General features: G+C 50.4%; 1 protein-coding gene across 5 annotated transcripts in view; it reads left to right on the top strand.

Moving 5' to 3' along the window:
* Positions 1 to 27,769, top strand: part of LOC140424668 (alanine aminotransferase 2-like) — a 195,852-nt gene that overhangs the window by 110,075 nt on the left and 58,008 nt on the right. For all 5 annotated transcript variants that reach the window (XM_072507929.1, XM_072507928.1, XM_072507930.1 and 2 more), the window contains 2 exons: positions 12,577 to 12,820; positions 14,736 to 14,815. In XM_072507929.1, coding sequence (XP_072364030.1) covers positions 12,577 to 12,820; positions 14,736 to 14,815 — 324 coding nt within the window. The remainder of the gene's footprint in view (positions 1 to 12,576; positions 12,821 to 14,735; positions 14,816 to 27,769) is intronic.

Below are 27,769 nucleotides of genomic sequence, written 5' to 3'. Positions count from 1 at the left end.
TAGTCCAGCAACTAAGGTAGCCGATATTCAGGACGCCAAAGCGTGTAATGAGGCAGTGAGGGAGGGAACACTGACAAAGGAGAGTACTTGCAGGCACGGAGATGGGTTGAAATGTGTATACTTCAACGCAAGAAGCATCAGGAATAAGGTGGGTGAACTTAAGGCATGGATCGGTACTTGGGACTACGATGTGGTGGCCATCACGGAAACTTGGATAGAAGAGGGGCAGAAATGGTTGTTGGAGGTCCCTGGTTATAGATGTTTCAATAAGATTAGGGAGGGTGGTAAAAGAGGTGGGGGGGTGGCATTATTAATTAGAGATAGTATAACAGCTGCAGAAAGGCAGTTCGAGGAGTATCACCCTACTGAGGTAGTATGGATTGAAGTCAGAAATAGGAAAGGAGCAGTCACCTTGTTAAGAGTTTTCTATAGGCCCCCCAATAGTAGCAGAGATGTGGAGGAACAGATTGGGAAACAGATTTTGGAAAGGTGCAGAAGTCACAGGGTAGTAGTCATGGGTGACTTTAACTTCCCAAATATTGAGTGGAAACTCTTTAGATCAAATAGTTTGGATGGAGTGGTGTTTGTGCAGTGTGTCCAGGAAGCTTTTCTAACACAGTATGTAGATTGTCCGACCAGAGGAAGGGCAATATTGGATTTGGTACTTGGTAATGAACCAGGGCAAGTGATAGATTTGTTAGTGGGGGAGCATTTTGGAGATAGTGACCACAATTTTGTGACTTTCACTTTAGTAATGGAGAGGGATAGGTGCGTGCAACAGGGCAAGGTTTACAATTGGGGGAAGGGATAAATACGATGTTGTCAGACAAGAATTGAAGTGCATAAGTTGGGAACATAGGCTGTCAGCGAAGGACACAAGTGAAATGTGGAACTTGTTCAAGGAACAGGTACTACGTGTCCTTGATATGTATGTCCCTGTCAGGCAGGGAAGAGATGGTCTAGTGAGGGAACCATGGTTGACAAGAGAGGTTAAATGTCTTGTTAAGAGGAAAAAGGAGACTTATGTAAGGCTGAGGAAACGAGGTTCAGACAGGGCATTGGAGGGACACAAGATAGCCAGGAGGGAACTGAAGAAAGGGATTAGGAGAGCTAAGAGAGGGCATGAACAATCTTTGGCGGGTAGGATCAAGGAAAACCCCGAGGCCTTTTACACATTTGTGAGAAATATGAGAATGACTAGAGCGAGGGTAGGTCCGATCAAGGACAGTAGCGGGAGATTGTGTATTGAGTCTGAAGAGATAGGAGAGGTCTTGAACGAGTACTTTTCTTCTGTATTTACAAATGAGAGGTGCCATATTGTTGGAGAGGACAGTGTGAAACAGATTGGTAAGCTCGAGGAAATACTTGTTAGGAAGGAAGATGTATTGGGCATTTTGAAAAACTTGAGGATAGACAAGTCCCCGGGGCCTGACGGGATATATCCAAGGATTCTATGGGAAGCAAGAGATGAAATTGCAGAGCCGTTGGCAATGATCTTTTCGTCCTCACTGTCAACAGGGGTGGTACCAGGGGATTGGAGAGTGGCGAATGTCGTGCCCCTGTTCAAAAAAGGGACTAGGGATAACCCTAGGAATTACAGGCCAGTTAGTCTTACTTCGGTGGTAGGCAAAGTAATGGAAAGGGTACTGAAGGATAGGATTTCTGAGCATCTGGAAAGACACTGCTTGATTAGGGATAGTCAGCACGGATTTGTGAGGGGTAGGTCTTGCCTTACAAGTCTTATTGAATTCTTTGAGGAGGTGACCAAGCATGTGGATGAAGGTAAAGCAGTGGATGTAGTGTACATGGATTTTAGTAAGGCATTTGATAAGGTTCCCCATGGTAGGCTTCTGCAGAAAGTAAGGAGGCATGGGATAGTGGGAAATTTGGCCAGTTGGATAACGAACTGGCTAACCTATAGAAGTCAGAGAGTGGTGGTGGATGGCAAATATTCAGCCTGGATCCCAGTTACCAGTGGCGTACCGCAGGGATCAGTTCTGGGTCCTCTGTTGTTTGTGATTTTCATTAATGACTTGGATGAGGGAGTTGAAGGGTGGGTCAGTAAATTTGCAGACGATACGAAGATTGGTGGAGTTGTGGATAGTAAGGAGGGCTGTTGTCGGCTGCAAAGAGACATAGATAGGATGCAGAGCTGGGCTGAGAAATGGCAGATGGAGTTTAACCCTGAAAAGTGTGAGGTTGTCCATTTTGGAAGGACAAATATGAATGCGGAATACAGGGTTAACGGTAGAGTTCTTGGCAATGTGGAGGAGCAGAGAGATCTTGGGGTCTATGTTCATTCATCTTTGAAAGTTGCCACTCAAGTGGATAGAGCTGTGAAGAAGGCCTATGGTGTGCTCGCGTTCATTAACAGAGGGATTGAATTTAAGAGCCGTGAGGTGATGATGCAGCTGTACAAAACTTTGGTAAGGCCACATTTGGAGCACTGTGTACAGTTCTGGTCGCCTCATTTTAGGAAGGATGTGGAAGCTTTGGAAAAGGTGCAAAGGAGATTTACCAGGATGTTGCCTGGAATGGAGAGTATGTCTTACGAGGAAAGGTTGAGGGTGCTAGGCCTTTTCTCATTAGAACGGAGAAGGATGAGGGGAGACTTGATAGAGGTTTATAAGGTGATCAGGGGAATAGATAGAGTAGACAGTCAGAGACTTTTTCCCCGGGTGGAACAAACCATTACAAGGGGACATAAATTTAAGGTGAAAGGTGGAAGATATAGGAGGGGTATCAGAGGTTGGTTCTTTACCCAGAGAGTAGTGGGGGCATGGAATGCACTGCCTGTGGAAGTAGTTGAGTCGGAAACATTAGGGACCTTCAAGCAGCTATTGGATAGGCACATGGATTACGGTAAAATGATATAGTGTAGATTTATTTGTTCTTAAGGGCAGCACGGTAGCATTGTGGACAGCACAATTGCTTCACAGCTCCAGGGTCCCAGGTTCGATTCCCGGCTTGGGTCACTGTCTGTGCGGAGTCTGCACGTCCTCCCCGTGTCTGCGTGGGTTTCCTCCGGGTGCTCCGGTTTCCTCCCACAATCCAAAGATGTGCAGGTTAGGTGGATTGGCCATGATAAATTGCCCTTAGTGTCCAAAATTGCCCTTGGTGTTGGGTGGAGGTGTTGAGTTTGGGTAGGGGGCTCTTTCCAAGAGCCGGTGCAGACTCAAAGGGCCGAATGGCCTCCTTCTGCACTGTAAATTCTATGATAATCTATGATTAATCTCGGACAAAGGTTCGGCACAACATTGTGGGCCGAAGGGCCTGTTCTGTGCTTTATTTTCTATGTTCTATGTTGTCGCTACACCACTCCACTAGGTTCTCTATCTCCCTCCTGTATTCAGACTCATCGTTATTCGAGATCCGGCCCACTATGGTCGTATCGTCAGCAAATTTGTATATAGAGTTAGAACCAAGTTTTGCCACGCAGTCGTGTGTGTACAGGGAGTAGAGTAGGGGGCTAAGTACGCAGCCTTGCAGGCCCCGGTATTGAGGACTATTGTGGAGGAGGTGTTGTTGTTCATTCTTACTGATTGTGGTCTGTTGGTCAGAAAATCGAGGATCCAGTTGCAGAGTGGGGAGCCAAGTCCTAGGTTTTGGAGCTTTGATATGAGCTTGGCTGGGATTATGGTGTTGAAGGCGGAGCTGTAGTCAATAAATAGGAGTCTAATGTAGGAGTCCTTGTTTTCGAGATGCTCTAGGGATGAGTGTAGGGCCAGGGAAATGGTGTCTGATGTGGACCGGTTGTGACGGTATGCGAATTGCAGTGGATCAAGGCGTTCTGGAGTATGGAGGTGATGCGCTCCATGATCAACCTCTCGAAGCACTTCATTACGACTGAAGTCAGGGCCACTGGTCGGTCGTCATTGAGGCACGTTGCCTGGTTCTTCTTTGGTACCGGTATGATGGTGGTCTTGAAGCAGGTGGGGACCTCGGAGTGGAGTAGGGACAGATTAAAGATGTCCGTGAATACCTCTGCCAGCTGGTCCGCGCAGGCTCTGAGTGCACGACCAGGGATCCCATCTGGGCCCGTCGCCTTCCGAGGGTTCACTCTCAGGAAGGCCGATCTGACTTTGGAAGCTGCGATGGTGGGTATGGGTGAGTTATGGGCTGCTGGGGCACTCAACAGCGGATTGATGGTTACCTGCTCGAACCGAGCATAGAATGCATTAAGTTCATCGGGGAGGGGTGCGCTGCTGCCAGAGATACTGTTCGGCTTCGCTTTGTAGCCCGTTATGTTGTTTAGTCCTTGCCACAACCGCCGAGAGTCTGTCTGTGACTCTAGCTTGGTTTGATATTCTCTCTTGGCATTCCGGATGGCTTTGCGGAGGTTGTACCTGGATTTCTTGTCTAGGTCAGGGTCGTCTGCCTTGAACACCTCAGATCTGTCCTTCAGTAGGGAGTCAATCTCGCGATTGAGCCATGGTTTCCGGTTGGGGAACGCACGTACTGCTTTCTTTGGCACGCAGTCGTCCACACATTTGCTGATGAAGTCTGTGACGGTGGTGGCATACTCATTTAAGTTGGGCGCTGAGTTCTTAAATAGTTCTTAAATCCAGCCAAAAAAGTGCAGCCAGCTTTGCAGACGGGGCCTGTATTTTAGGGGTGTGATGCCTGTCCAACTTCACAGCTTGATTCAATTTATAACCTTCACAAATTCTGATTCTTGTCGGGTTTAAGTACCGGTACAATGGGTGCCATGAAGTGAAGTAAATTGCCCGGGTTTGATGATGATCCGATCGGCCAATCACCGCAATTCTTCTTCAACTTTTTCCACTGATGCGGAAGCACAAGTCTTCCCCAAAACCCTTGGTGCCGCTCCCTGATCTACGTGATTCGTGCTTTGTAATCCTTTCATCTTTCCAAGTTGATCTTGTTCATGCTTCATTAAGACCACATTCAGGTCCCCTCCTTTAATGTCAAAGCCATTTACTATCAGCACCTTTACGGTGGAGGTGACCATCCCTTCTCCCACATCAGACCATAAGACAGAGGAGCAGAATTAGGCCACTCGGCCCATCGAGTCTGCTCCGCCATTCAATCATGGCTGATATTTTTCTCATCCCCATTCTCCTGCCTTCTCCCCATAACCCCTGATCCCCGTATTAATCAAGAACCTATCTGTCTCTGTCTTGAAGGGGGGAAGGGAAAGTCAGGGAACCAAGAGGTGAAGTATTCAGTGGGGAGCGTAGCTGCTTAGGAATACAAAAAAGCACGAAAAGACAGAACTCAGGAGAGGTTACGATAGTCCCCATCCCACAAAATATGGCACAGTGTATGGAAAGGCTCAGTAAACCAAGGTCCACCACACTAAGAAAACAAAAAGGGACGGTCAATGGAGAATTAAAGGTGCTATATTTAAATGCGCGCAGTGTACGGAACAAGGTAGATGAGCTTGTGGCCCAGATTGTGACTGGCAGGTATGATGTGGTAGGCATCACAGAGACGTGGTTGCAGGGGATTCAGGACTGGCATTTAAACATCCAGGGATTCACAACCTATCGAAAAGACAGAGAGGTGGGCAGAGGGGGCGGGGTTGCCTTGTTAATTAGGAATGAAATTAAATCAATAGCACTAAACGACATAGAGTCAGATGATGTGGAGTCTGTGTGGGTAGAGTTGAGGAACCACAAAGGCAAAAAAACCATAATGGGAGTTATGTACAGGCCTCCTAACAGTGGTCAGGACCAGGGGCACAAAATGCACCACGAAATAGAAAGTGCATGTCAGAAAGGCAAGGTCACAGTGATCATGGGGGACTTCAATATGCAGGTGGACTGGGTAAATAATGCTGCCAGTGGACCCAAGGAAAGGGAATTCATTGAATGTTTACAGGAGGGCTTTTTGGAACAGCTTGTGATGGAGCCCACGAGGGAACAGGCCATTCTGGACTTAGTGTTATGTAATGAGTCAGACTTGATTAAAGATCTTAAAGTAAGGGAGCACTTAGGAGGCAGTGATCATAATATGGTAGAATTCAATCTCCAATTTGAAAGAAAGAAGGTAGAATCAGATGTAAAGGTGTTACAGTTAAATAAAGGTAACTACAGGGGCATGAGGGAGGAACTGACGAAAATCGACTGGGAGCAGAGCCTAGTGGGAAAGACAGTAGAACAGCAATGGCAGGAGTTTCTGGGAGTAATTGAGGACACAGTGCAGAGGTTCATCCCAAAGAAAAGAAAGGTTATCAGAGGGGGGATTAGGCAGCCATGGCTGACAAAGGAAGTTAGGGAATGCATCAAAGCAAAAGAGAAAGCCTATAATGTGGCAAAGAGTAGTGGGAAGTCAGAAGGTTGGGAAGGCTACAAAAACAAACAGAGGATAACAAAGAGAGAAATAAGGAAAGAGAGGATCAAATATGAAGGTAGGCTAGCCAGTAACATTAGGAATGATAGTAAAAGTTTCTTTAAATACATTAAAAACAAACGGGAGGCAAAAGTTGACATTGGGCCGCTCCAAAATGACGCTGGTAATTCTGTGATGGGAGACAAGGAAATAGCTGAGGAACTAAATAAGTACTTTGTGTCAGTCTTCACAGTAGAAGACATGAGTAATATCCCACCAATTCCGGAGAGTCAGGGGGCAGAGTTGAATATGGTAGCCATCACAAAGGAGAAAGTGCTAGAGAAACTAAGAGGTCTAAAAATTGATAAATCTCCGGGCCCAGATGGACTACATCCTAGAGTTCTAAAGGAGATAGCTGAAGAAATAGTGGAGGCGTTAGTTATGATCTTTCAAAAGTCACTGGAGTCCGGGAAAGTCCCAGAGGATTGAAAAATCACTGTTGTAACCCCCCTGTTCAAGAAGGGAACAAGGAAAAAGATGGAAAATTATAGGCCAATTAGCCTAACCTCGGTTGTTGGCAAGATTCTAGAATCCATTGTTAAGGATGAGATTTCTAAATTCTTGGAAGTGCAGGGTCGGATTAGGACAAGTCAGCATGGATTTAGTAAGGGGAGGTCGTGCCTGACAAACCTGTTAGAGTTCTTTGAAGAGATAACAAATAGGTTAGACCAAGGAGAGCCAATGGATGTTATCTATCTTGACTTCCAAAAGGCCTTTGATAAGGTGCCTCACGGGAGACTGCTGAGTAAAATAAGGGCCCATGGCATTCGAGGCAAGGTACTAACATGGATTGACGATTGGCTGTCAGGCAGAAGGCAGAGAGTTGGGATAAAAGGTTCTTTTTCGGAATGGCAACCGGAGACGAGTGGTGTCCCGCAGGGTTCAGCGTTGGGGCCACAGCTGTTCTCTTTATATATTAACGATCTAGATGACGGGACTGGGGGCATTCTGGCTAAGTTTGCCGATGATACAAAGATAGGTGGAGGGGCAGGTAGTATGGAGGAGGTGGGGAGGCTGCAGAAAGATTTAGACAGTTTAGGAGAGTGGTCCAAGAAATGGCTGGTGAAATTCAACGTGGGCAAGTGCGAGGTCTTGCACTTTGGAAAAAAGAATAGAGGCATGGACTATTTTCTAAACGGTGACAAAATTCATAATGCTGAAGTGCAAAGGGACTTGGGAGTCCTAGTCCAGGATTCTCTAAAGGTAAACTTGCAGGTTGAGTCCGTAATTAAGAAAGCAAATGCAATGTTGTCATTCATCTCAAGAGGCTTGGAATATAAAAGCAGGGATGTACTTCTGAAGCTTTATAAAGCATTAGTTAGGCCCCATTTAGAATACTGTGAGCAATTTTGGGCCCCACACCTCAGGAAGGACATACTGGCACTGGAGCGGGTCCAGCGGAGATTCACACGGATGATCCCAGGAATGGTAGGCCTATCATAGAACATAGAACATAGAACAATACAGCGCAGTACAGGCCCTTCGGCCCACGATGTTGCACCGAAACAAAAGCCATCTAACCTACACTATGCCATTATCATCCATATGTACATCCAATAAACTTTTAACCCTCAATGTTGGCGAGTTCACTACTGTAGCAGGTAGGGCATTCCATGGCCTCACTACTCTTTGCGTAAAGAACCTACCTCTGACCTCTGTCCTATATCTATTACCCCTCAGTTTAAAGTTATGTCCCCTCGTGCCAGCCATTTCCATCCGCGGGAGATGGCTCTCACTGTCCACCCTATCCAACCCCCTGATCATTTTGTATGCCTCTATTAAGTCTCCTCTTAACCTTCTTCTCTCCAACGAAAACAACCTCAAATCCATCAGCCTTTCCTCATAAGATTTTCCCTCCATACCAGGCAACATCCTGGTAAATCTCCTCTGCACCCGCTCCAAAGCCTCCACGTCCTTCCTATAATGCGGTGACCAGAACTGTACGCAATATTCCAAATGCGGCCGTACCAGAGTTCTGTACAGCTGCAACATGACCTCCCGACTCCGGAACTCAATCCCTCTACCAATAAAGGCCAACACTCCATAGGCCTTCTTCACAACCCTATCAATCTGGGTGGCAACTTTCAGGGATGTACATGGACACCTAGATCCCTCTGCTCATCCACACTTTCAAGAACTTTACCATTAGCCAAATATTCCGCATTCCTGTTATTCCTTCCAAAGTGAATCGCCTCACACTTCTCTACATTAAACTCCATTTGCCACCTCTCAGCCCAGCTCTGCAGCTTATCTATATCCCTCTGTAACCTGCTACTTCCTTCCACACTATCGACAACACCACCGACTTTAGTATCGTCTGCAAATTTACTCACCCACCCTTCTGCGCCTTCCTCTAGGTCATTGATAAAAATGACAAACAGCAACGGCCCCAGAACAGATCCTTGTGGTACTCCACTTGTGACTGTACTCCATTCTGAACATTTCCCATCAACCACCACCCTCTGTCTTCTTTCAGCTAGCCAATTTCTGATCCACATCTCTAAATCACCCTCAATCCCCAGCCTCCGTATTTTCTGCAATAGCCTACCGTGGGGAACCTTATCAAACGCTTTGCTGAAATCCATATACACCACATCAACTGCTCTACCCTCCTCTACCTGTTCAGTCACCTTCTCAAAGAACTCAATAAGGTTTGTGAGGCATGGCCTACCCTTCACAAAGCCATGCTGACTATCCCTGATCATATTATTCCTATCTAGATGATTATAAATCTTGTCTCTTATAATCCCCTCCAAGACTTTACCCACTACTGACGTGAGGCTCACCGGTCTATAGTTGCCGGGGTTGTCTCTGCTCCCCTTTTTGAACAAAGGGACCACATTTGCTGTCCTCCAGTCCTCTGGCACTATTCCTGTAGCCAATGATGACATAAAAATCAAAGTCAAAGGTCCAGCAATCTCTTCCCTGGCTTCTCAGAGAATCCTAGGATAAATCCCAGCACATACGATGAACGTCTGAGGATCCTGGGATTATATTCATTGGAGTTTAGGAGGTTGAGGGGAGATCTAATAGAAACTTACAAGATAATGAATGGCTTAGATAGGGTGGATGTAGCGAAGTTGTTTCCATTAGCAGGGGAGACTAGGACCCGGGGGCACAGCCTTAGAATAAAAGTGAGTCACTTTAGAACAGAGATGAGGAGAAATTTCTTCAGCCAGAGAGTGGTGGGTCTGTGGAATTCATTGCCACAGAGGGCGGTGGAGGCCGGGACGTTGAGTGTCTTTAAGACAGAAGTTGATAAATTCTTGATTTCTCGAGGAATTAAGGGCTATGGTGAGAGAGCGGGTAAATGGAGTTGAAATCAGCCATGATTGAATGGCGGAGTGGACTCGATGGGCCGAATGGCCTTACTTCCGCTCCTATGTCTGATGGTCTCATCCTTCTAAACTCCAACGAGTGCAGACCCAGAGTCCTCAACCGTTCCTCACACGACAAGCTCTTCATTCCGGGGATCATTCTTGTGAACCTCCTCTGGACCCTTTCCAAGGCCAGCACATCCTTCCTTAGATACGGGGCCCAAAACTGCTCACAATACTCCAAATGGGGTCTGACCAGAGCCTTATACAGCCTCAGAAGTATATCCCTGGTCTTGTATTCTAGCCCTCTTGACATGAATGCTAACATTGCATTTGCCTTCCTAACTGCCGACTGAACCTGCACATTAACCTGAAGAGAATCATGAACAAGGACTCCCAAGTCCCTTTGTGCTTCTGATTTCCTAAACATTTCCCCATTTAGAAAATAGTCTATGCCTAAATTCCACCTTCCACTTCCCCACATTGTATTTCAACTCCCACCTCTTTGCCCACTCTCCTCGCCTGTCCAAGCCGTACCAACCGACTCGAGAACAGCTTCTTCCCTGCTGCCATCAGACTTTTGAATGGACCGACCTCGTATTAAGTTGATCTTTTCTCTACACCTTGCTATAACTGTAACATTATATTCTGCATTCCTTCCTTCCCTATGTACGGTGTGCATTGTTTGTACAGCGTGCAAGAAACAATACTTTTCACTGTATACTGATACATGTGACAATAATAAATCAAATCAAAAAAAGTCCTTCTGCACCCCGCCTGCTACCTCAATACTACCTGCCCCTCTAAAAAAGTTGTGGTCCCAGCACCGACCCCTGAGGCACACCACTAGTCACCGGCTGCCATCCTGAAAAAGACCCCATTTTCCCCACTCTCTGCCTTCTGCCAGTCAGCCAATCCTCTATCCATGCCAGGATCTTACCCTGAACTCAGAGAGTAGTAAGGGCGTGGAATGCCCTGCCTGCAACAGTAGTGGACTCGCCAACACTAAGGGCATTCAAATGGTCATTGGATAGACATATGGACGATAAGGGAATAGTGTAGATGGGCTTTAGAGTGGTTTCACAGGTCGGCGCAACATCGAGGGCCGAAGGGCCTGTACTGCGCTGTAATGTTCTATGTTCTATGGCCTTTTAACTTATTTAACAGTCTCCTATGCGGCACCTTGTCAAAGGCCTTCTGGAAATCTAAATAAATTACGTCCACTGGTTCTCGTTAGTTCAAGGACATGAGATAATGATCTCCCACTAGCCAATCCCTCATGTTATTTACCGATGCTCTGTTTGTACTGGGTCTGTATTGGTGCGTCCTTTCCCACACCCGTAGCACTTGGCTGCTTTGATTTGCGCGTGTCTGGGGAGCAGTTCCCCATGTAGAAAGCACTCTGTTACTCCCAGGCTGCTTCAATCTTTCTGTTTACTTCTTGATGGATACTGGAATATTATTTATATTTGGACAGTTCCCTGTGGTATAGAGAATTTAAAGGAATGGGGAGGAATTTACTGACCACGCACCCAGTACTTTTCGGCGGTGGACGTGGCCCACCAGCGGGTTTTACCAACCCCGCCATTGCCAATGGGATTTCCCGGTGACAGAACCCCTTGTAGCCGGGAAACCCATGTCCCACCGGCATGAACAGCCGATAAATCCCACCCACGATGTTTCGTCCTCACTATCGGGTTACACAACATATTAGTGGGGTACAGAATATGAAATTAATGGGAGGAGCCAGATCTGTCTGTAGTTTTAGCAGCTTTGCCATAGGATTTGAATCTGCCAAGACGGAGAGATTTCCAGGTTTTCCTGAAAGGATCCCTCACCAAAGTCTCACACAGCAATTAAACCTGTTTTGTTAACTTTATTTATAATTGGCATTTGAACTGTATCAGGATTGTTTATTTGGAATATTGATAGTGAAGGTGCAGGGCATGAGGTAAAGTTTTTCCTTTTATTTGAGAACTGTTTAATTGTGAAGCTATTTTCTTTCGTGTTAATGTGGTTAACTCTGTGTTTAATCTAAAGTTTGTTTTTAACATAAAAGATGCCAATTGGCCGGGGTCATCACTCCTGGTGGGAAAAATCAGTTCCTCAGTTTTACAAATCATAAAATGTTTGGGATCTGGTCCGGCATCCTAACAAATATTGGGGGCTTGCCGGGAATGCTTACACTACTCATTAACTTACTACCGCCAAAACGCCGCACCATGGTGATACATTTTCCACAGAAATGATGTCTGGGGCTGTGTCCCCCCCCCCCCCCCCCAGCTCCTCCTGGTTTCCACAGGGCATCTCCCCCCTACCCACCAGGGGGCGTCTTCCAGTGCTCTTGTGAACCACGCCATGTTCACTCTGAGCACAATCGAACGGAAGTCCTGTTACAAAGTGACCTTTGGTGAATCGATTCTTTGTCGATTCGTTGCTGGGACTTGGGCTTCGCAGGCGGTGCCAGCGATTATCACTGACCCCTAATTGCCCTCGAGGGGGTGCTGCTGAGAGTCGACCACAATCCTTGTTTCCCCCAAAATGGTTTTGTCCTCACCAGCCCTCCCCCTCGATCATGAACCCCAAACCAGTCCTTTTCCTCGGCGGATTCCAGTCTCTTCTGTGATCCACTCGGCGTGACTGACTAGAAGGGACTGGTGTCTGTACACAGCAAGACTAGCCCCTTCCTGCAGGGGTCAGATCCTGCACCTGACTCTGAACGAGATTCAGTTTGACCTTCAGTCTCCATAACAAACCAGATCACATGGGCCTGTCTCTGGGAAGATCCCGGATGAGGTTCAATTCCCCTTTCCCAATTACTGCCTATGTCCATGGGTCAAAGGGGACAGTTCATAGCACCACCACTTGAAAAAGTCCAGGATGAGTAACAGCTGTCCCTCCACAGACCATGCTGAAGATTCTGGTGGCTGGAGAGGGTGAATCGCGAACTGGAGTCATGATCCCGATACCACAATACCCGCTGTATTCAGCTGCTATCGCGGACCTCGATGCAGTCCAGGTTAACTACTACCTCGATGAGGAGAACTTCTGGGCCCTGAACATCGAGGAACTTCGGCGAGCCCTCACTGAAGCAAGGACTCATTGCAACCCCAAAGTACTTTGTGCCATTAATCCTGGCAACCCCACAGGTAACGGCCCACAAGGCCACTGGGTTGGGTGGGGGAGGGGCAGGAAAAATCTGCAGCGTCTCTCTCTCTCTACCTGCTGGTGCATGGGTCGACTGTCTCCCCTCCTGCTGGTATCTGGGTCGACTGTGTCCCCCTCCTGCTGGTATCTGGGGCGGGTTACTCCCCTCCTGCTGGTATCTGGGGCGGGTTACTCCCCTCCTGCTGGTATCTGGGGCGGGTTACTCCCCTCCTGCTGGTATCTGGGTCGGGTTACTCCCCTCCTGCTGGTATCTGGGGCGGGTTACTCCCCTCCTGCTGGTATCTGGGGCGGGTTACTCCCCTCCTGCTGGTATCTGGGTCGTGTTACTCCCCTCCTGCTGGTATCTGGGTCGTGTTACTCCCCTCCTGCTGGTATCTGGGTCGTGTTACTCCCCTCCTGCTGGTATCTGGGGCGGGTTACTCCCCTCTTGCTGGTATCTGGGTCGTGTTACTCCCCTCCTGCTGGTATCTGGGTCGGGTTACTCCCCTCCTGCTGGTATCTGGGTCGGGTTACTCCCCTCCTGCTGGTATCTGGGGCGGGTTACTCCCCTCCTGCTGGTATCTGGGGCGGGTTACTCCCCTCCTGCTGGTATCTGGGGCGGGTTACTCCCCTCCTGCTGGTATCTGGGTCGGGTTACTCCCCTCCTGCTGGTATCTGGGGCGGGTTACTCCCCTCCTGCTGGTATCTGGGGCGGGTTACTCCCCTCCTGCTGGTATCTGGGTCGTGTTACTCCCCTCCTGCTGGTATCTGGGTCGTGTTACTCCCCTCCTGCTGGTATCTGGGTCGTGTTACTCCCCTCCTGCTGGTATCTGGGGCGGGTTACTCCCCTCTTGCTGGTATCTGGGTTGTGTTACTCCCCTCCTGCTGGTATCTGGGTCGGGTTACTCCCCTCCTGCTGGTATCTGGGTCGGGTTACTCCCCTCCTGCTGGTATCTGGGTCGTGTTACTCCCCTCCTGCTGGTATCTGGGTCGGGTTACTCCCCTCCTGCTGGTATCTGGGGCGGGTTACTCCCCTCCTGCTGGTATCTGGGCCAAGTTACTCCCCTCCTGCTGGTATCTGGGTCAATTTACTCCCCTCCTGCTGGTATCTGGGTCGGGTTACTTTCCTCCTGCTGGTATCTGGGTCGGGTTACTCCCCTCCTGCTGGTATCTGGGTCGGGTTACTCCCCTCCTGCTGGTATCTGGGTCGGGTTACTCCCCTCCTGCTGGTATCTGGGTCGGGTTACTCCCCTCCTGCTGGTATCTGGGTCGGGTTACTCTCCTCCTGCTGGTATCTGGGTCGGGTTACTCCCCATCTGCTGGTATCTGGGTCGGGCTACTCCCCTCCTGCTGGTATCTGGGTCGGGCTACTCCCCTCCTGCTGGTATCTGGGTCGGGTTACTCCCCTCCTGCTGGTATCTGGGTCAGGTTAATCTCCTCCTGCTGGTATCTTTGTCGTGTTACTCCCCTCCTGCTGGTATCTGGGGCGGGTTACTCCCCTCCTGCTGGTATCTGGGTCGGGTTACTCCCCTCCTGCTGGTATCTGGGTCGGGTTACTCCCCTCCTGCTGGTATCTGGGTCGGGTTACTCTCCTCCTGCTGGTATCTGGGTCGGGTTACTCCCCATCTGCTGGTATCTGGGTCGGGCTACTCCCCTCCTGCTGGTATCTGGGTCGGGCTACTCCCCTCCTGCTGGTATCTGGGTCGGGCTACTCCCCTCCTGCTGGTATCTGGGTCGGGTTACTCCCCTCCTGCTGGTATCTGGGTCAGGTTAATCTCCTCCTGCTGGTATCTTTGTCGTGTTACTCCCCTCCTGCTGGTATCTGGGGCGGGTTACTCCCCTCCTGCTGGTATCTGGGGCGGGTTACTCCCTTCCTGCTGGTATCTGGCGTGCCTGTTAACTCCTCTCTTCCTATAGGCCAGGTGCAGACCAAGCAGGTGATCGAGGATGTGATCCGATTCGCTTTCGAGGAAGGGCTTTTCTTATTGGCCGATGAGGTACATTTGCTGGAACCAGTTGGTTTTGGAGGTGGGGGGGTGCAGGGTGTATTGGGGGGGGGGGGGGGGGGGGGGGTGTCATTTGCATCGCTCTGGAATGGTCCATGTGGTGGAGCGGAGGGGGGTGTTGTCTGGGGTGTCCCCTCCATCTCGCTGGAATGGTCCATGTGGTGAAACGGAGGGGGCGTTCTCTGGGGTGTCCCCTCCATCGCTCTGGAATGGTCCATGTGGTGAAGCGGAGGGGGCGTTCTCTGGGGTGTCCCCTCCATCTCGCTGGAATGGTCCATGTGGTGGAGCGGAGGGGGGTTGGCTGCTTCGCTCCCAAGAGCAGCCACACCTTATGCCGGGGGCCGGTGGGGATAAACAATCCCTTCGGAATACCTGGAATTTGGTTGGGTGTCGATGACTCCCGTCCACCCTGGCCATTCCGATACTAGCCCAATGGAACTGAGCCCAAATCCCACGCTCTTCGACACTTCCTGTGGGATTCGGGCACTAGATGGGAACCTCTCCCTCCTGGGAGGGTACAGTTTGGGGATGATGAATACAGAGTGCAGAAAGAAAGGCAGTTGTTGCAAAATTCCCAATTCCAGTTGCGAGCCAGCTGTCCTGTGGTCTGAGTTACATCAGTACATCCTGTGGGACTGTCAGTAAATGCCAGACGAGATTCTCCAAGCACGTGAATCATTTCCCTTGATGATGAAATGATGAACACACCAAATCCAACTCTTACTTCCTCTGAAATGCATCACAACTCGGTCAGGGAGGTGGGGTTGGTGGGCCGAGTCTGTCAGCTCCTCCTGACCTCCTCTCGCTGTTCCAATGCTCACTTTTGACATAGAATCATAAAATCTGTACAGTGCAGAAGGAGGCCATTCAGCCCATCGATTCTGCACCGACCCTTCAAAAGAACACTACCCAGGTCTACTCCCCTATGCACCCCGTCCTGTCCCCGTAACCTAACCTGCACGTCCCTGGACACTAAGGGGCAATTTAGCACGGTCAATCCACCTAACAGCACATCTTTCGGGACTTGTGGGAGGAAACCGGAGCACCCGGAGGAAACCCTCGCAGACACGGGGAGAACGTGCAAACTCCGCGCAGACAGTGACCCAAGGCCGGAATTGAATCCGGGTCCCTGGTGCAGTGAGGCAGCAGTGCTAACAACTGTGCTAGCGTGCGACCATCTCCCCGTTGCACCCGCAAAATGCGATTTCAAAGGACGAAGGAGAGGGTGGGTTGGAATGAGGAACGTTGGGACATGAGGCTCTTTGATCCGCCGAACCTGCTCTATTGTCAATCAGATGGTGGGAGGCTTGGAACGTAACTCCATCTGATCACTTTGGGTCGAGATCGCTTTCTAACATTCTATCAATCTCAATTTGGATGTTTAGAACTGTAGCCCGGCCTCCACACCGGATTGGGAGAAAGAGTTGCAGATTTCCACCCCACTCTGTGTAAACGCATCCTTCTTCCCACCATCGACCTTGAATGACCTGGCTCGAATTGTGTTCTGGAACCCCCCACAATACAGGAGTTGACGTCTCTCCATCAACCCTCGCGAATCCTTCAACCCGTTTAGGCAGCACATTCCAGACCCCAACCACTCGCTCTGTGAATAAGGCTTTTCCCGCTTGTCGCCATTGCTTCTTTTACCAATTCCCGTAAATCGGTTCCCTCATTCTCAATCGTTCCATCAATGGCAATGGTTTCTCCTCTGTTCAGACCCCTATACCTCCGACAAATCTATCAACAGCCCCCCACAGCCCCGGAAGCTTTATTAGTGGAACTGTGCGTCTTCCATCGCAAACGCCACCCAAGCACTCAGTGAGTAAGAGACCTCCCTGTATCTGTTACCCAAAACCTTCTCTCACCTCTCCCAGCTTCTACAACCCAAACACGTAACTACAATCTCTCAATGCTGGAACTACTGGAGTAAATCCCCTCCGCACCCCCTCAAGGACCCTCCCATCCTTCCAAACGTGTGATGACCAGGACTGGACACAATAATCCAGTTCAGGCCAAACCAGAGTTTTGTTAAGGTTCAGCATAACGTCCACGCTTTTGTATTCAATACCTCTATTTCTGAAGCCTGAACTCCCATCTGCTTTGCTAACCACTACCTCAATATGACCTTCAAACATTGATGCACATGAAAAACATATCGCTGTATCCCAGCTCTCTGAACTGTGGCATTGAGTCCACTTTGTCCTTGACTTTCTTTATCTCCTGCTGATACGAATTTCCCTAATTCCTTCACGTTTTAGCCCCAGGTTTACCATGGTGAGGACAGACACAACACATTTGTTCAACATCTCCACCATTCCCTTATTCCCCACCATGATGACTCCTTCCTCAGGGATCAACTGAGGAGCATCGATAAGGTAGATAGTCAACATCTTTCCCCAAAGGTAGAGGAGTCTAGAACGAGAGGGCAGAGGTTTAAGGTGAGAGGGGAGAGATACAAAAGAGGCCAGAGAGGAAATTTCTTCACACACAGGGTGGTGAGTGTCTGGAACGAGCTGCCAGAGGCAGTGGTAGAGGCGGGTACAATTTTGTCCTTTAAAAAACAGTTAGACAGTTACATGGGCAGGGTGGGTATAGAGGGATATGGGCCAAATAATAATAATCGCTTATTGTCACAAGTGGGTTTCAATGAAGTTACTGTGAAAAACCACTAGTCGCCACTTTCCGGCACCTGTTCGGGGAGGCTGGAACAGGAATTGAACCCGCACTGCTGGCTTTGTTCTGCATTACAAGCCAGCTGTTTAGCCCACTGTGCTAAACCAGCCCCTAAATGCAGGCAAGTGGGACTAGCTCAGTGATAGAAACTGGGTGGCATGGACCAGCTGGGCCGAAGGGCCTGTTTCCGTGCTGTAAACATCGATGACTCGATGGCCCTAGAACTGTTACTTCAGCTCCTCTCTTCCGTTTTACATATAAAAGCTCTTCACATCCATTTTTGTATTTATACCTTACTCTCATTCCATTTTTCCATTTCTCCCAACGTTTTGTCGTCCTTTTTCTGGTTTTTAAAACTCTCCCAATCCTCAGACTTATTATTGTTCTTGCAGCATTACATCCGAATACTGTCCTTAACTCTGGAGCCACAGATGGGTCTTTTTTGTTCTTCCACGGAATGTATTTTTATTGGACAGTTTGACGTTTTTTTTAGATGTTTCCCATTGTTCATTTACCTACAAAACAATTTGTCTGTTTACTAATTCAACCTCAGCCAGTCCTCCCCTCACAACCACGGCAATTATTTTTGTTTTAGTCTAAGATTCTTGTTTTTGATGTCACTTTCAAATTTAAACTGGAACTGAATGATATTATGATCACTATTTCCCATCATTGACGATGACATTACTGATTAACCCTGCTCAGTTACACAACACTAGCTCTCAGACCGCTTTGCCACTCGTCCAAGAAACGGTCATGAAAAGCAGGCAGTGATGCTGTGGGTCAAACTTGCCTTTGTGTAAAGTGTTCAAGATGAACATTATCCTTCCCAAAGTGCGTTGCCCAGAGCTGAACACAGTTGCTCCATACAGGGGTCCGGACAGACCTTTGTCCAACTGAATTGTAACTTTGCCCCCTTTGTATTACAGCTCCCTCGATAATTTTTTACCGTTATTACCGTTTACCTGACATAACTGAGCTGTGTGCCTGTGCCCCTGAATTCCTCTGCTTGATCCTGGTGTCTTTTCCGGCAATACAGATACTGCTGATGGAATCGCTCTCGTGCTCCTCTGTGTCGCTGATACAGAAACCCCATTTCTCTGACACCCAGTGCAGGCCAGGAGGCCAGTGACAACTGCTCTGCACTGGGGTGACCAAATTTACAAAGGTCAAAACTGGGACACATTGAAAAGCTTGGGGAAAGCTGGGGCTCTGTGATGGAGAACCAGTGTGGGTCTGGGGGAGGGACAGTTGAAGGGAGGAGGCCATGTGATGACATCTCCCAGCCAGAGTTGGCAACCCTATTAAGGCGCACAATTATTGGCTCCCTCGACGTACCCAGAGGAATGTTTGGCTTCCAGGGATGGCTTGAGAAGGCGATGGGCCCTGACAATATCCCGGCAATAGTCCTGAAGACTTGTGCTCCAGAACTTGCCGCACCCCTAGCCAAGCTGTTCCAGTACAGCTACAACACTGGCATCTACCCGGCAATGTGGAAAATTGTCCAGGTGTGCCCTGTACACAGGAAACAGGACAAATCCAACACAGCCAATTACCGCCCTATCAGTCTACTCTCCATCATCAGTAAAGTGATGGAAGGAGTCATCAACAGTGCTATCAAGCGGCACTTACTCAGCAATAACCTGCTCACGGACGCTCAGTTTGGGTTCCGCCAGGGTCACTCAGCTCCTGACCTCATTACAGCCTTGGCTCAAACATGGACAAAGAGCTGAATGCCAGAGGTGAGGTCAGAGTGACTGCCCTCGACATAAAGAACAAAGAAAAGTACAGCACAGGAACAGGCCCTTCGGCCCTCCCAGCCTGTGCCGATCACGATGCCCTAACCAATACCTTCTGCCTTTACTCTGTCCGCATCCCTCTATTTCCTCCCTATTCATGGACCCATCCAGATGCCTCTTAAATGTTGCTCATGTGCCTGTTTCCACAACATTTGCTCTCCTGCCAGAAGACTGGAGGATAGCAAATGTTGTCCCCTTGTTCATGAAGGGAAGTAGAGACAACCCAGGTAACTATAGACCAGTAAGCCTTACTTCTGTTGTGGTCAAAGTCTTGGAAAGGTTTATAAGAGATAGGGTGTATAATCATCTGGAAAGGAATAATTTGATTAGAGATAGTCAACACGGTTTTGTGAAGGGTAGGTCGTGCCTCACAAACCTTATTGAGTTCTTTGAGAAGGTGACCAAACAGGTGGATGAGGGTAAAGCAGTTGATGTGGTGTATATGGATTTCAGTAAAGTGTTTGATAAGGTTCCCCACGGTAGGCTATTGCAGAAAATACAGAGGCATGGGATTCGGGGTGATTTAGCAGTTTGGATTAGAAATTGGCTAGCTGGAAGAAGACAAAGGGTGGTGGTTGATGGGAAATGTTCAGCCTAGAGTCCAGTTACTAGTGGTGTACCACAAGGATCTGTTTTGGGGCCACTGCTGTTTGTCATTTTTATAAATGACCTGGAGGAGGGCGTAGAAGGATGGGTGAGTATATTTGCCGATGACACTAAAGTCGGTGGAGTTGTGGACAGTGCGGAAGGATGTTACAAGTTACAGAGGGACATAGATAAGCTGCAGCGCTGGGCTGAGAGGTGGCAAATGGAGTTTAATGCAGAAAAATGTGAGGTGATTCATTTTGGAAGGAATCACAGGAAGACAGAGTGCTGGGCTAATGGTAAGATTCTTGGCAGTGTGGATGAGCAGAGAGATCTTGGTGTCCATGTACATAGATCCCTGAAAGTTGCCACCCAGGTTGAGAGGGTTGTTAAGAAGGCGTACGGTGTGTTAGCTTTTATTGGTAGAGGGATTGAGTTTCGGAGCCATGAGGTCATGTTGCAGCTGTACAAAACTCTGGTGCGGCCGCATTTGGAGTATTGCGTGCAATTCTGGTCACCGCATTATAGGAAGGATGTGGAAGCATTGGAAAGGGTGCAGAGGAGATTTACCAGGATGTTGCCTGGTCTGGAGGGAAGATCTTGGGCAAAATTCTCCGGAAACGGCGCGATGTCCGCCGACTGGCGCCCAAAACGGCGCAAATCAGTCGGGCATCGCGCCGCCCCAAAGGTACGGAATGCTCCGCATCTTTGGGGGCCGAGCCCCAACATTGAGGGGCTAGGTCGGCGCCGGACGAATTTCCGCCCCGCCAGCTGGCGGAAACGGCCTTTGGTGCCCCGCCAGCTGGCACGGAAATGACATCTCCGGGCGGCGTATGCGCGGGAGCGTCAGTGGCCGCTGACAGTTTCCCGCGCATGCGCAGTGGAGGGAGTCTCTTCCGCCTCCGCCATGGTGGAGACCGTGGCGAAGGCGGAAGGAAAAGAGTGCCCCCACGGCACAGGCCCGCCCGCGGATCGGTGGGCCCCGATCGCGGGCCAGGCCACCGTGGGGGCACCCCCCGGGGTCAGATCGCCCCCGCGCCCCCCCCAGGACCCCGGAGCTCGCCCGCGCCGCCTTGTCCCGCCGGTAAGGTAGGTGGTTTAATTTACGCCGGCGGGACATGCATTTTAGCGGCGGGACTTCGGCCCATCCGGGCCGGAGAATCGCGGGGGGGGGGGGGGCCGCCAACCGGCGCGGCGCAATTCCCGCCCCCGCCGAATCTCCGGTGCCTGGAGACTTCGGCAACCGGCGGGGGCGGGATTCACGCCAGGCCCCGGCAATTCTCCGAGCCGGCGGGGGGTTGGAGAATCTCGCCCCTTATGAGGAAAGGCTGAGGGACTTGAGGCTTTTTTGTTAGAGAGAAGAAGGTTAAGAGGTGACTTAATTGAGCATACAAGATGATCAGGGGATTGGATAGGGTGGACAGTGAGAGCCTTTTTCCTCGGATGGTGATGTCTAGCACGAGGGGACATATCTTTAAATTGAGGGGAGATAGATATAAGACAGATATCAAAGGTAGGTTCTTTACTCAGAGAGTAGTAAGGGTGTGGAATGCCCTGCCTGCAACAGTAGTGGACTCGCCAACACTAAGGGCATTCAAATGGTCATTGGATAGACATATGGACGATAAGAGAATAGTGTAGATGGGCTTTAGAGTGGTTTCACAGGTCGGCGCAACATTGAGGGCCGAAGGGCCTGTACTGCGCTGCAATGTTCTGTGTTCTCTGGCAGCACGTTCCAGGCACCCACCACTCTCTGTGTGAAAAACTTACCCCGCACATCTCCCTTAAACTCTGAACCTGTGCCCTGTGTAATTGACACTTCCATCCTTGGAAAAAGCCTCTGACTGTCCACCCTGTCTGTGCCTCTCATAATTTTGTCGACCTCTATCAGGTCTCCCCTCAGCCTTTGTCTTTCCAGTGAGAACAATCTGAGTTTATTCAACCGCTCCTCAGAGCCAACACCCTCGCGACCAGGCAACATCCTGGTGAACCTCCTTTGTATTCTCTCCAAAGCTTGGTTAGGCCGCATTTGGAGTATTGCGTGCAGTTCTGGTCAATGGGAGTCAATGGGAATCAGGGCGGAAACTCTCCGCTGGTTGGAGGCATACCCGGCACAAAGGAAGATTATTGTGTAATCATCAATTGGGTAAAACTAACCTGTCTCACGACGGTCTAAACCCAACTGACGTTCCCTATTAGTGGGTGAACAATCCAACGCTTGGTGAATTCTGCTTCACAATGATAGGAAGAGCCGACATCGAAGGATCAAAAAGCGAAGTCGCTATGAACGCTTGGCCGCCACAAGCCAGTTAGGGTGTGTAGATAGCCTGGGTTACATTGAGATCCAAAAAGACGAGGTGTTGGGCGTCTTGAAAAATATTAAGGTAGATAAGTCCCCAGGGCCTGATGGGATCTACCCCAGAATACTGAAGGAGGCTGGAGAGGAAATTGCTGAGGCCTTGACATAAATCTTTGGATCCTCACTGTCTTCAGGTGATGTCCCGGAGGACTGGAGAATAGCCAATGTTGTTCCTCTGTTTAAGAAGGGTAGCAAGGATAATCCCGGGAACTACAGGCCGGTGAGCCTTACTTCAGTGGTAGGGAAATTACTGGAGCGAATTCTTCGAGACAGGATCTGCTCCCATTTGGAAGCAAATGGACGTATTAGTGAGAGGCAGCATGGTTTTGTGAAGGGGAGGTCGTGTCTCACTAACTTGATAGAGTTTTTCGAAGAGGTCACAAAGATGATTGATGCAGGTAGGGCAGTGGATGTTGTCTATTGGACTTCAGTAAGGCCTTTGACAAGGTCCCTCATGGCAGACTGGTACAAAAGGTGAAGTCACACGGGATCTGGGGTGAGCTGGCAAGGTGGATACAGAACTGGCTAGGTCACAGAAGGCAGAGAGTAGCAATGGAAGGATGCTTTTCTAATTGGAGGGCTGTGACTAGTGGTGTTCCACAGGAATCAGTGCTGGGACCTTTGCTGTTTGTAGTATATATAAATGATTTGGAGGAAAATGTAACTGGTCTGATTAGTAAGTTTGCCGATGACACAAAGGTTGGTGGAATTACAGATAGCGATGAGGACTGTCAGAGGATACAACAGGATTTAGATTGTTTGGAGACTTGGGCGGAGAAATGGCAGATGGAGTTTAATCCGGACAAATGTGAGGTAATGCATTTTGGAAGGTCTACTGCAGGTAGGGAATATACAGTGAATGGTAGAACCCTCAAGAGTATTGAAAGTCAGAGAGATCTAGGTGTACAGGTCCACAGGTCACTGAAAGGGGCAACACAGGTGGAGAAGGTAGTCAAGAAGGCATACGGCATGCTTGCCTTCATTGGCCGGGGCATTGAGTATAAGAATTGGCAAGTCATGTTGCAGCTGTGTAGAACCTTAGTTAGGCCACACTTGGAGTATAGTGTTCAATTCAGGTCGCCACACTACCAGAAGGATGTGGAGGCTTTAGAGAGGGTGCAGAAGAGATTTACCAGAATGTTGCCTGGTATGGAGGGCATTAGCTATGAGGAGCGGTTGAATAAACTCGGTTTGTTCTCACTGGAACGATGAAGGTTGAGGGGTGACCTGATAGAGGTCTATAAAATTATGAGGGGCATAGACAGAGTGGATAGTCAGAGGCTTTTCCCCAGGGTAGAGGGGTCAATTACTAGGGGGCATAGGTTTAAGGTGCGAGGGGCAAGGTTTAGAGTAGATGTACGAGGCAAGTTCTTTACACAGAGGGTAGTGGGTGCCTGGAACTCGCTCCCGGAGGAGGTGGTGGAAGCAGGGACGATAGTGACATTTAAGGGGCATCTTGACAAATATATGAATAGGATGGGAATAGAGGGATACGGACCCCGGAAGTGTTGAAGATTGTAGTTTAGTCGGGCAGCATGGTCGGCACGGGCTTGGAGGGCCGAAGGGCCTGTTCCTGTGCTGTACATTTCTTTGTTCTTTGTTCTTGTTCTATCCCTGTGGTAACTTTTCTGACACCTCCTGCTTAAAACCCAAAAGGTCAGAAGGATCGTGAGGCCCCGCTTTCACGGCCTGTATTCATACTGAAAATCTAGATCAAGCGAGCTTTTGCCCTTCTGCTCCACGGGAGGTTTCTGTCCTCCCTGAGCTCGCCTTAGGACACCTGCGTTACGGTGTGACAGGTGTACCGCCCCAGTCAAACTCCCCACCTGCCACTGTCCGCGGAGCGGGTCGCGCCCGGCCGCCCGGGCGCTTCCGACCAGAAGCGAGATCCCCTCGGGGCTCGCCTCCCCACCTCACCGGGTGGTTGGAGGTCAATGATCTCAGCTCCAGGACATCACTGCAGGAGTTCCTCAGGGTCGGGTCCTCGACCCCAACCATCTTCAGCTGCTTCATCAATGACCTTCCTTCCATCCGAAGGTCAGAGGTGGGGATGTTTGCGGATGACTGCACAATGTTCAGCAACATTCACGACTCCTCAGATACTGAAGCAGTCCCTGTCCAAATGCAGCAAGACCCGGACAATATCCAGGCTCGGGGCTGACAAGTGGCAAGTTACATTCGCACCACACAAGTGCCAGGCAATGACCATCTCCGACAAGAGAGGATCTCACCACTGCCCCGTGACATTCAATGGCATTCCCATCACTGAATCCCCCACAATCAACACCCTGGGGGTTACCATTGATCAGAAACTGAACTGGACCCAGGCACATTAATACTGTGGCTACCAGGGCAGGTCAAAGGCTGAGAATCCTACAGCGAGTAACTCACCTCCTGACCCCCCAAAGCCTGTCCACCATCGACAAGGCACAAGTCAGGAGTGTGATGGAATACTCTCCACTTGCCTGGATGAGCGCAGCTCCAACAACACTCGAGAAGCTCGACACCATCCAGGACAAAGCAGCCCCGCTTGATTGCTCCCCTTTCCACAAACATTCAAACCCTCCACCACCGACGCACAGTGACAGCCGTGTGCCCCATCTACAAGATGCACTGCAGTAACTCACCAAGGTTCCTCAGGCAGCTCCTTCCAAACCCACGGCCACTACCATCTAGAAGGACAAGAGCAGCAGATACCTGGGAATCCCACCACCTGGAGGTTCCCCTCCTAGTCACTCACCACCCTGACTGGGAAATATATCGCCGTTCCTTCCCTGTCGCTGGGGCAACATCCTGGAACTCCCTCCCTAACAGCACAGCGGCTGTACCTACACCTCAGGGATTGCAGCGGTTCTAGAAGGCAGCTCACCAGCATCTTCTGAAGGTCAATTAAGGATGGGCAATAAATGTTGGCATAGCCAGCAACTCCCATATCGCTTAAATTAATGTTTAAAAAGTTGATGATCTCACATTTTCCCATATTCAGTCTCCTTTTAGCACAGTTTTACCCCAATGAACCCCTATCAATGTTACAGTGTAAGCTGATCGCTATTGTCAAGGTTTGGGGAATAGAATGAGGTGGGGACTGAGGGATTCTGTGGGATTAGGCAGTGGGTCTGGCGGTCTGGTGGGATTTGGCAGTGGGTCTGGGGGTCTGGTGGGATTTGGAAGTGGGGCTGGTGGTCTGGTGGGATTTGGCAGTGGGGCTGGGGTTCTGGTGGGATTTGGCAGTGGGTCTGGGGGTCTGGTGGGATTCGGCAGTGGGTCTAGGGGTCTGGTGGGATTTGGCAGTGGGGCTGGCGGTCTGGTGGGATTTGGCAGTGGGTCTGGGGGTCTGGTGGGATTTGGCAGTGGGGCTGGCGGTCTGGTGGGATTTGGCAGTGGGGCTAGAGTTCTGGTAGGATTTGGGAGTGGGTCAGGGGGTCTGGTGGGATTTGGGAGTGGGGCTGAGTGTCTGCTGGGATTTGGCAGTGGGTCTGGGGGGCTGGTGGGATTTGGCAGTGGGGCTGGGGGTCTGGTGGGATTTGGCAGTGGGGTTGATGGTCTGGTCTGATTTGGCAGTGGGGCTGGTGGGATTTGGGAGTGGGTCTGGGGTCTGGTGGGATTTGGGAGTGGGGCTGAGGGTCTGGTGGGATTTGCCAGTGGGGCTGGTGGGATTTGGCAGTGGGTCTGGGGGTCTGTTGGGATTTGGCAGTGGGCTTGGGGGTCTGGTGGAATTTGGCAGTGGGTCTGTGGGTCTGGTGGGATTTGCCAGTGGGGCTGTTGGGATTTGGCAGTGAGTCTGGGGGTCTGGTGGGATTTGGCAGTGGGTCTGGGGGTCTGGTGGGATTTGGCAGTGGGTCTGGGTGTCTGAACAAAAGAACAAAGAACAAAGAAATGTACAGCACAGGAACAGGCCCTTCGGCCCTCCAAGCCCGTGCCGACCATACTTCCTGACTAAACTACAATCTTCTACACTTCCTGGGTCCGTATCCTTCTATTCCCATCCTATTCATGTATTTGTCAAGATGCCCCTTAAATGTCACTATCGTCCCTGCTTCCACTACCTCCTCCGGTAGCGAGTTCCAGGCACCCACTACCCTCTGCGTAAAAAACTTGCCTCGTACATCTACTCTAAACCTTGCCCCTCTCACCTTAAACCTATGCCCCCTAGTAATTGACCCCTCTACCCTGGGGAAAAGCCTCTGACTATCCACTCTGTCTATGCCCCTCATAATTTTGTATACCTCTATCAGGTCTCCCCTCAACCTCCTTCTGGTGGGATTTGGCAGTGGGGCTGGGGTTCTGGTGGGATTTGGGAGTGGGTCTGGGGGTCTGGTGGGATTTGGCGGTGGGGCTGGGGTTCTGGTGGGATTTGGCAGTGGGGCTGGGGTTCTGGTGGGATTTGGCAGTGGGGCTGGCGGTCTGGTGGGATTTGGCAGTGGGGCTGGGGGTCTGGTGGGATTTGGCAGTGGGGCTGGCGGTCTGGTGGGATTTGGCAGTGGGGCTGGTGGTCTGGTGGGATTTGGCAGTGAGACTGGGGCTCTGGTGGGATTTGGCAGAGGGGTTGGGGGTCTGGTGGGATTTTGCAGTGGGGCTGGTGGGATTTTAAAGTGGGGCTGGCGGTCTGGTGGGATTTGGCAGTGAGGCTGGGTGTCTGGTGGGTTTGGCAGTGGGGCCTGGGGTCTGGTGGGGTTTGGGAGTGGGGCTGAGGTCTGGTGGGATCTGGCAGTGAGACTGGGGATCTGGTGGGATTTGGCATTGGGGCTGGGGGGTTCTGCTGGGATTTGGCAGTGGGGCTGGTGGGATTTGGCAGTGGGGCTGGGGGTTCTGGTGGGATTTGGCACTGGGCCTGGGGGTCTGGTGGGATTTGGAAGTGGGGCTGAGGGTCTGGTGGGATTTATCAGTGGGTCTGCTGGGATTTGCCTGGGGGTTCTGGTGGGATTTGGCAGTGGGCCTGGGGGTCTGGTGGGATTTGGAAGTGGGGCTGAGGGTCTGGTGGGATTTATCAGTGGGTCTGCTGGGATTTGCCTGGGGGGGCTGTTGGGATTTGGGAGTGGGGCTGGGGGATCTGGTGGGATTTGGCAGTGGGCCTGTGGATCTGGTGGGATTTGGAAGTGGGGCTGAGGGTCTGGTGGGATTTGGCAGTGAGACTGGCGATCTGGTGGGATATGGGAGTGGGGCCGGGGGTCTGGTGGGATTTGGGAGTGGACCTGGGGGTCTGGTGGGATTTGGCAGTGGGGCTGAGGGTCTGGTGGGATTTGGGATTGGGGCTGGGGGTCTGGTGGGATTTGCCAGTGGGGCTGGTGGGATTTGTCAGTGGGTCTGCTGGGATTTGGCAGTGGGGCTGGGGGTCTGGTGGGATGTGGGAGTGTGGCTGAGGGTCTGGTGGGATTTGGCAGTGGGGCTGGTGGGATTTATCATGGGTCTGCTGGGATTTGCCTGGGGGGGCTGTTGGGATTTGGGAGTGGGTCTGGGGGTCTGGTGGGATTTGCCAGTGGGGCTGGAGGGATTTGTCAGTGGGTCTGCTGGGATTTGGCAGTGGGGCTG

This window comes from Scyliorhinus torazame, chromosome 6 (genome assembly GCF_047496885.1).
Source record: "Scyliorhinus torazame isolate Kashiwa2021f chromosome 6, sScyTor2.1, whole genome shotgun sequence".
NCBI lineage: Eukaryota > Metazoa > Chordata > Chondrichthyes > Carcharhiniformes > Scyliorhinidae > Scyliorhinus > Scyliorhinus torazame.
Note: the sequence above shows the minus strand (reverse complement) of the source record. Positions and strands in the feature narration are given on the sequence as shown.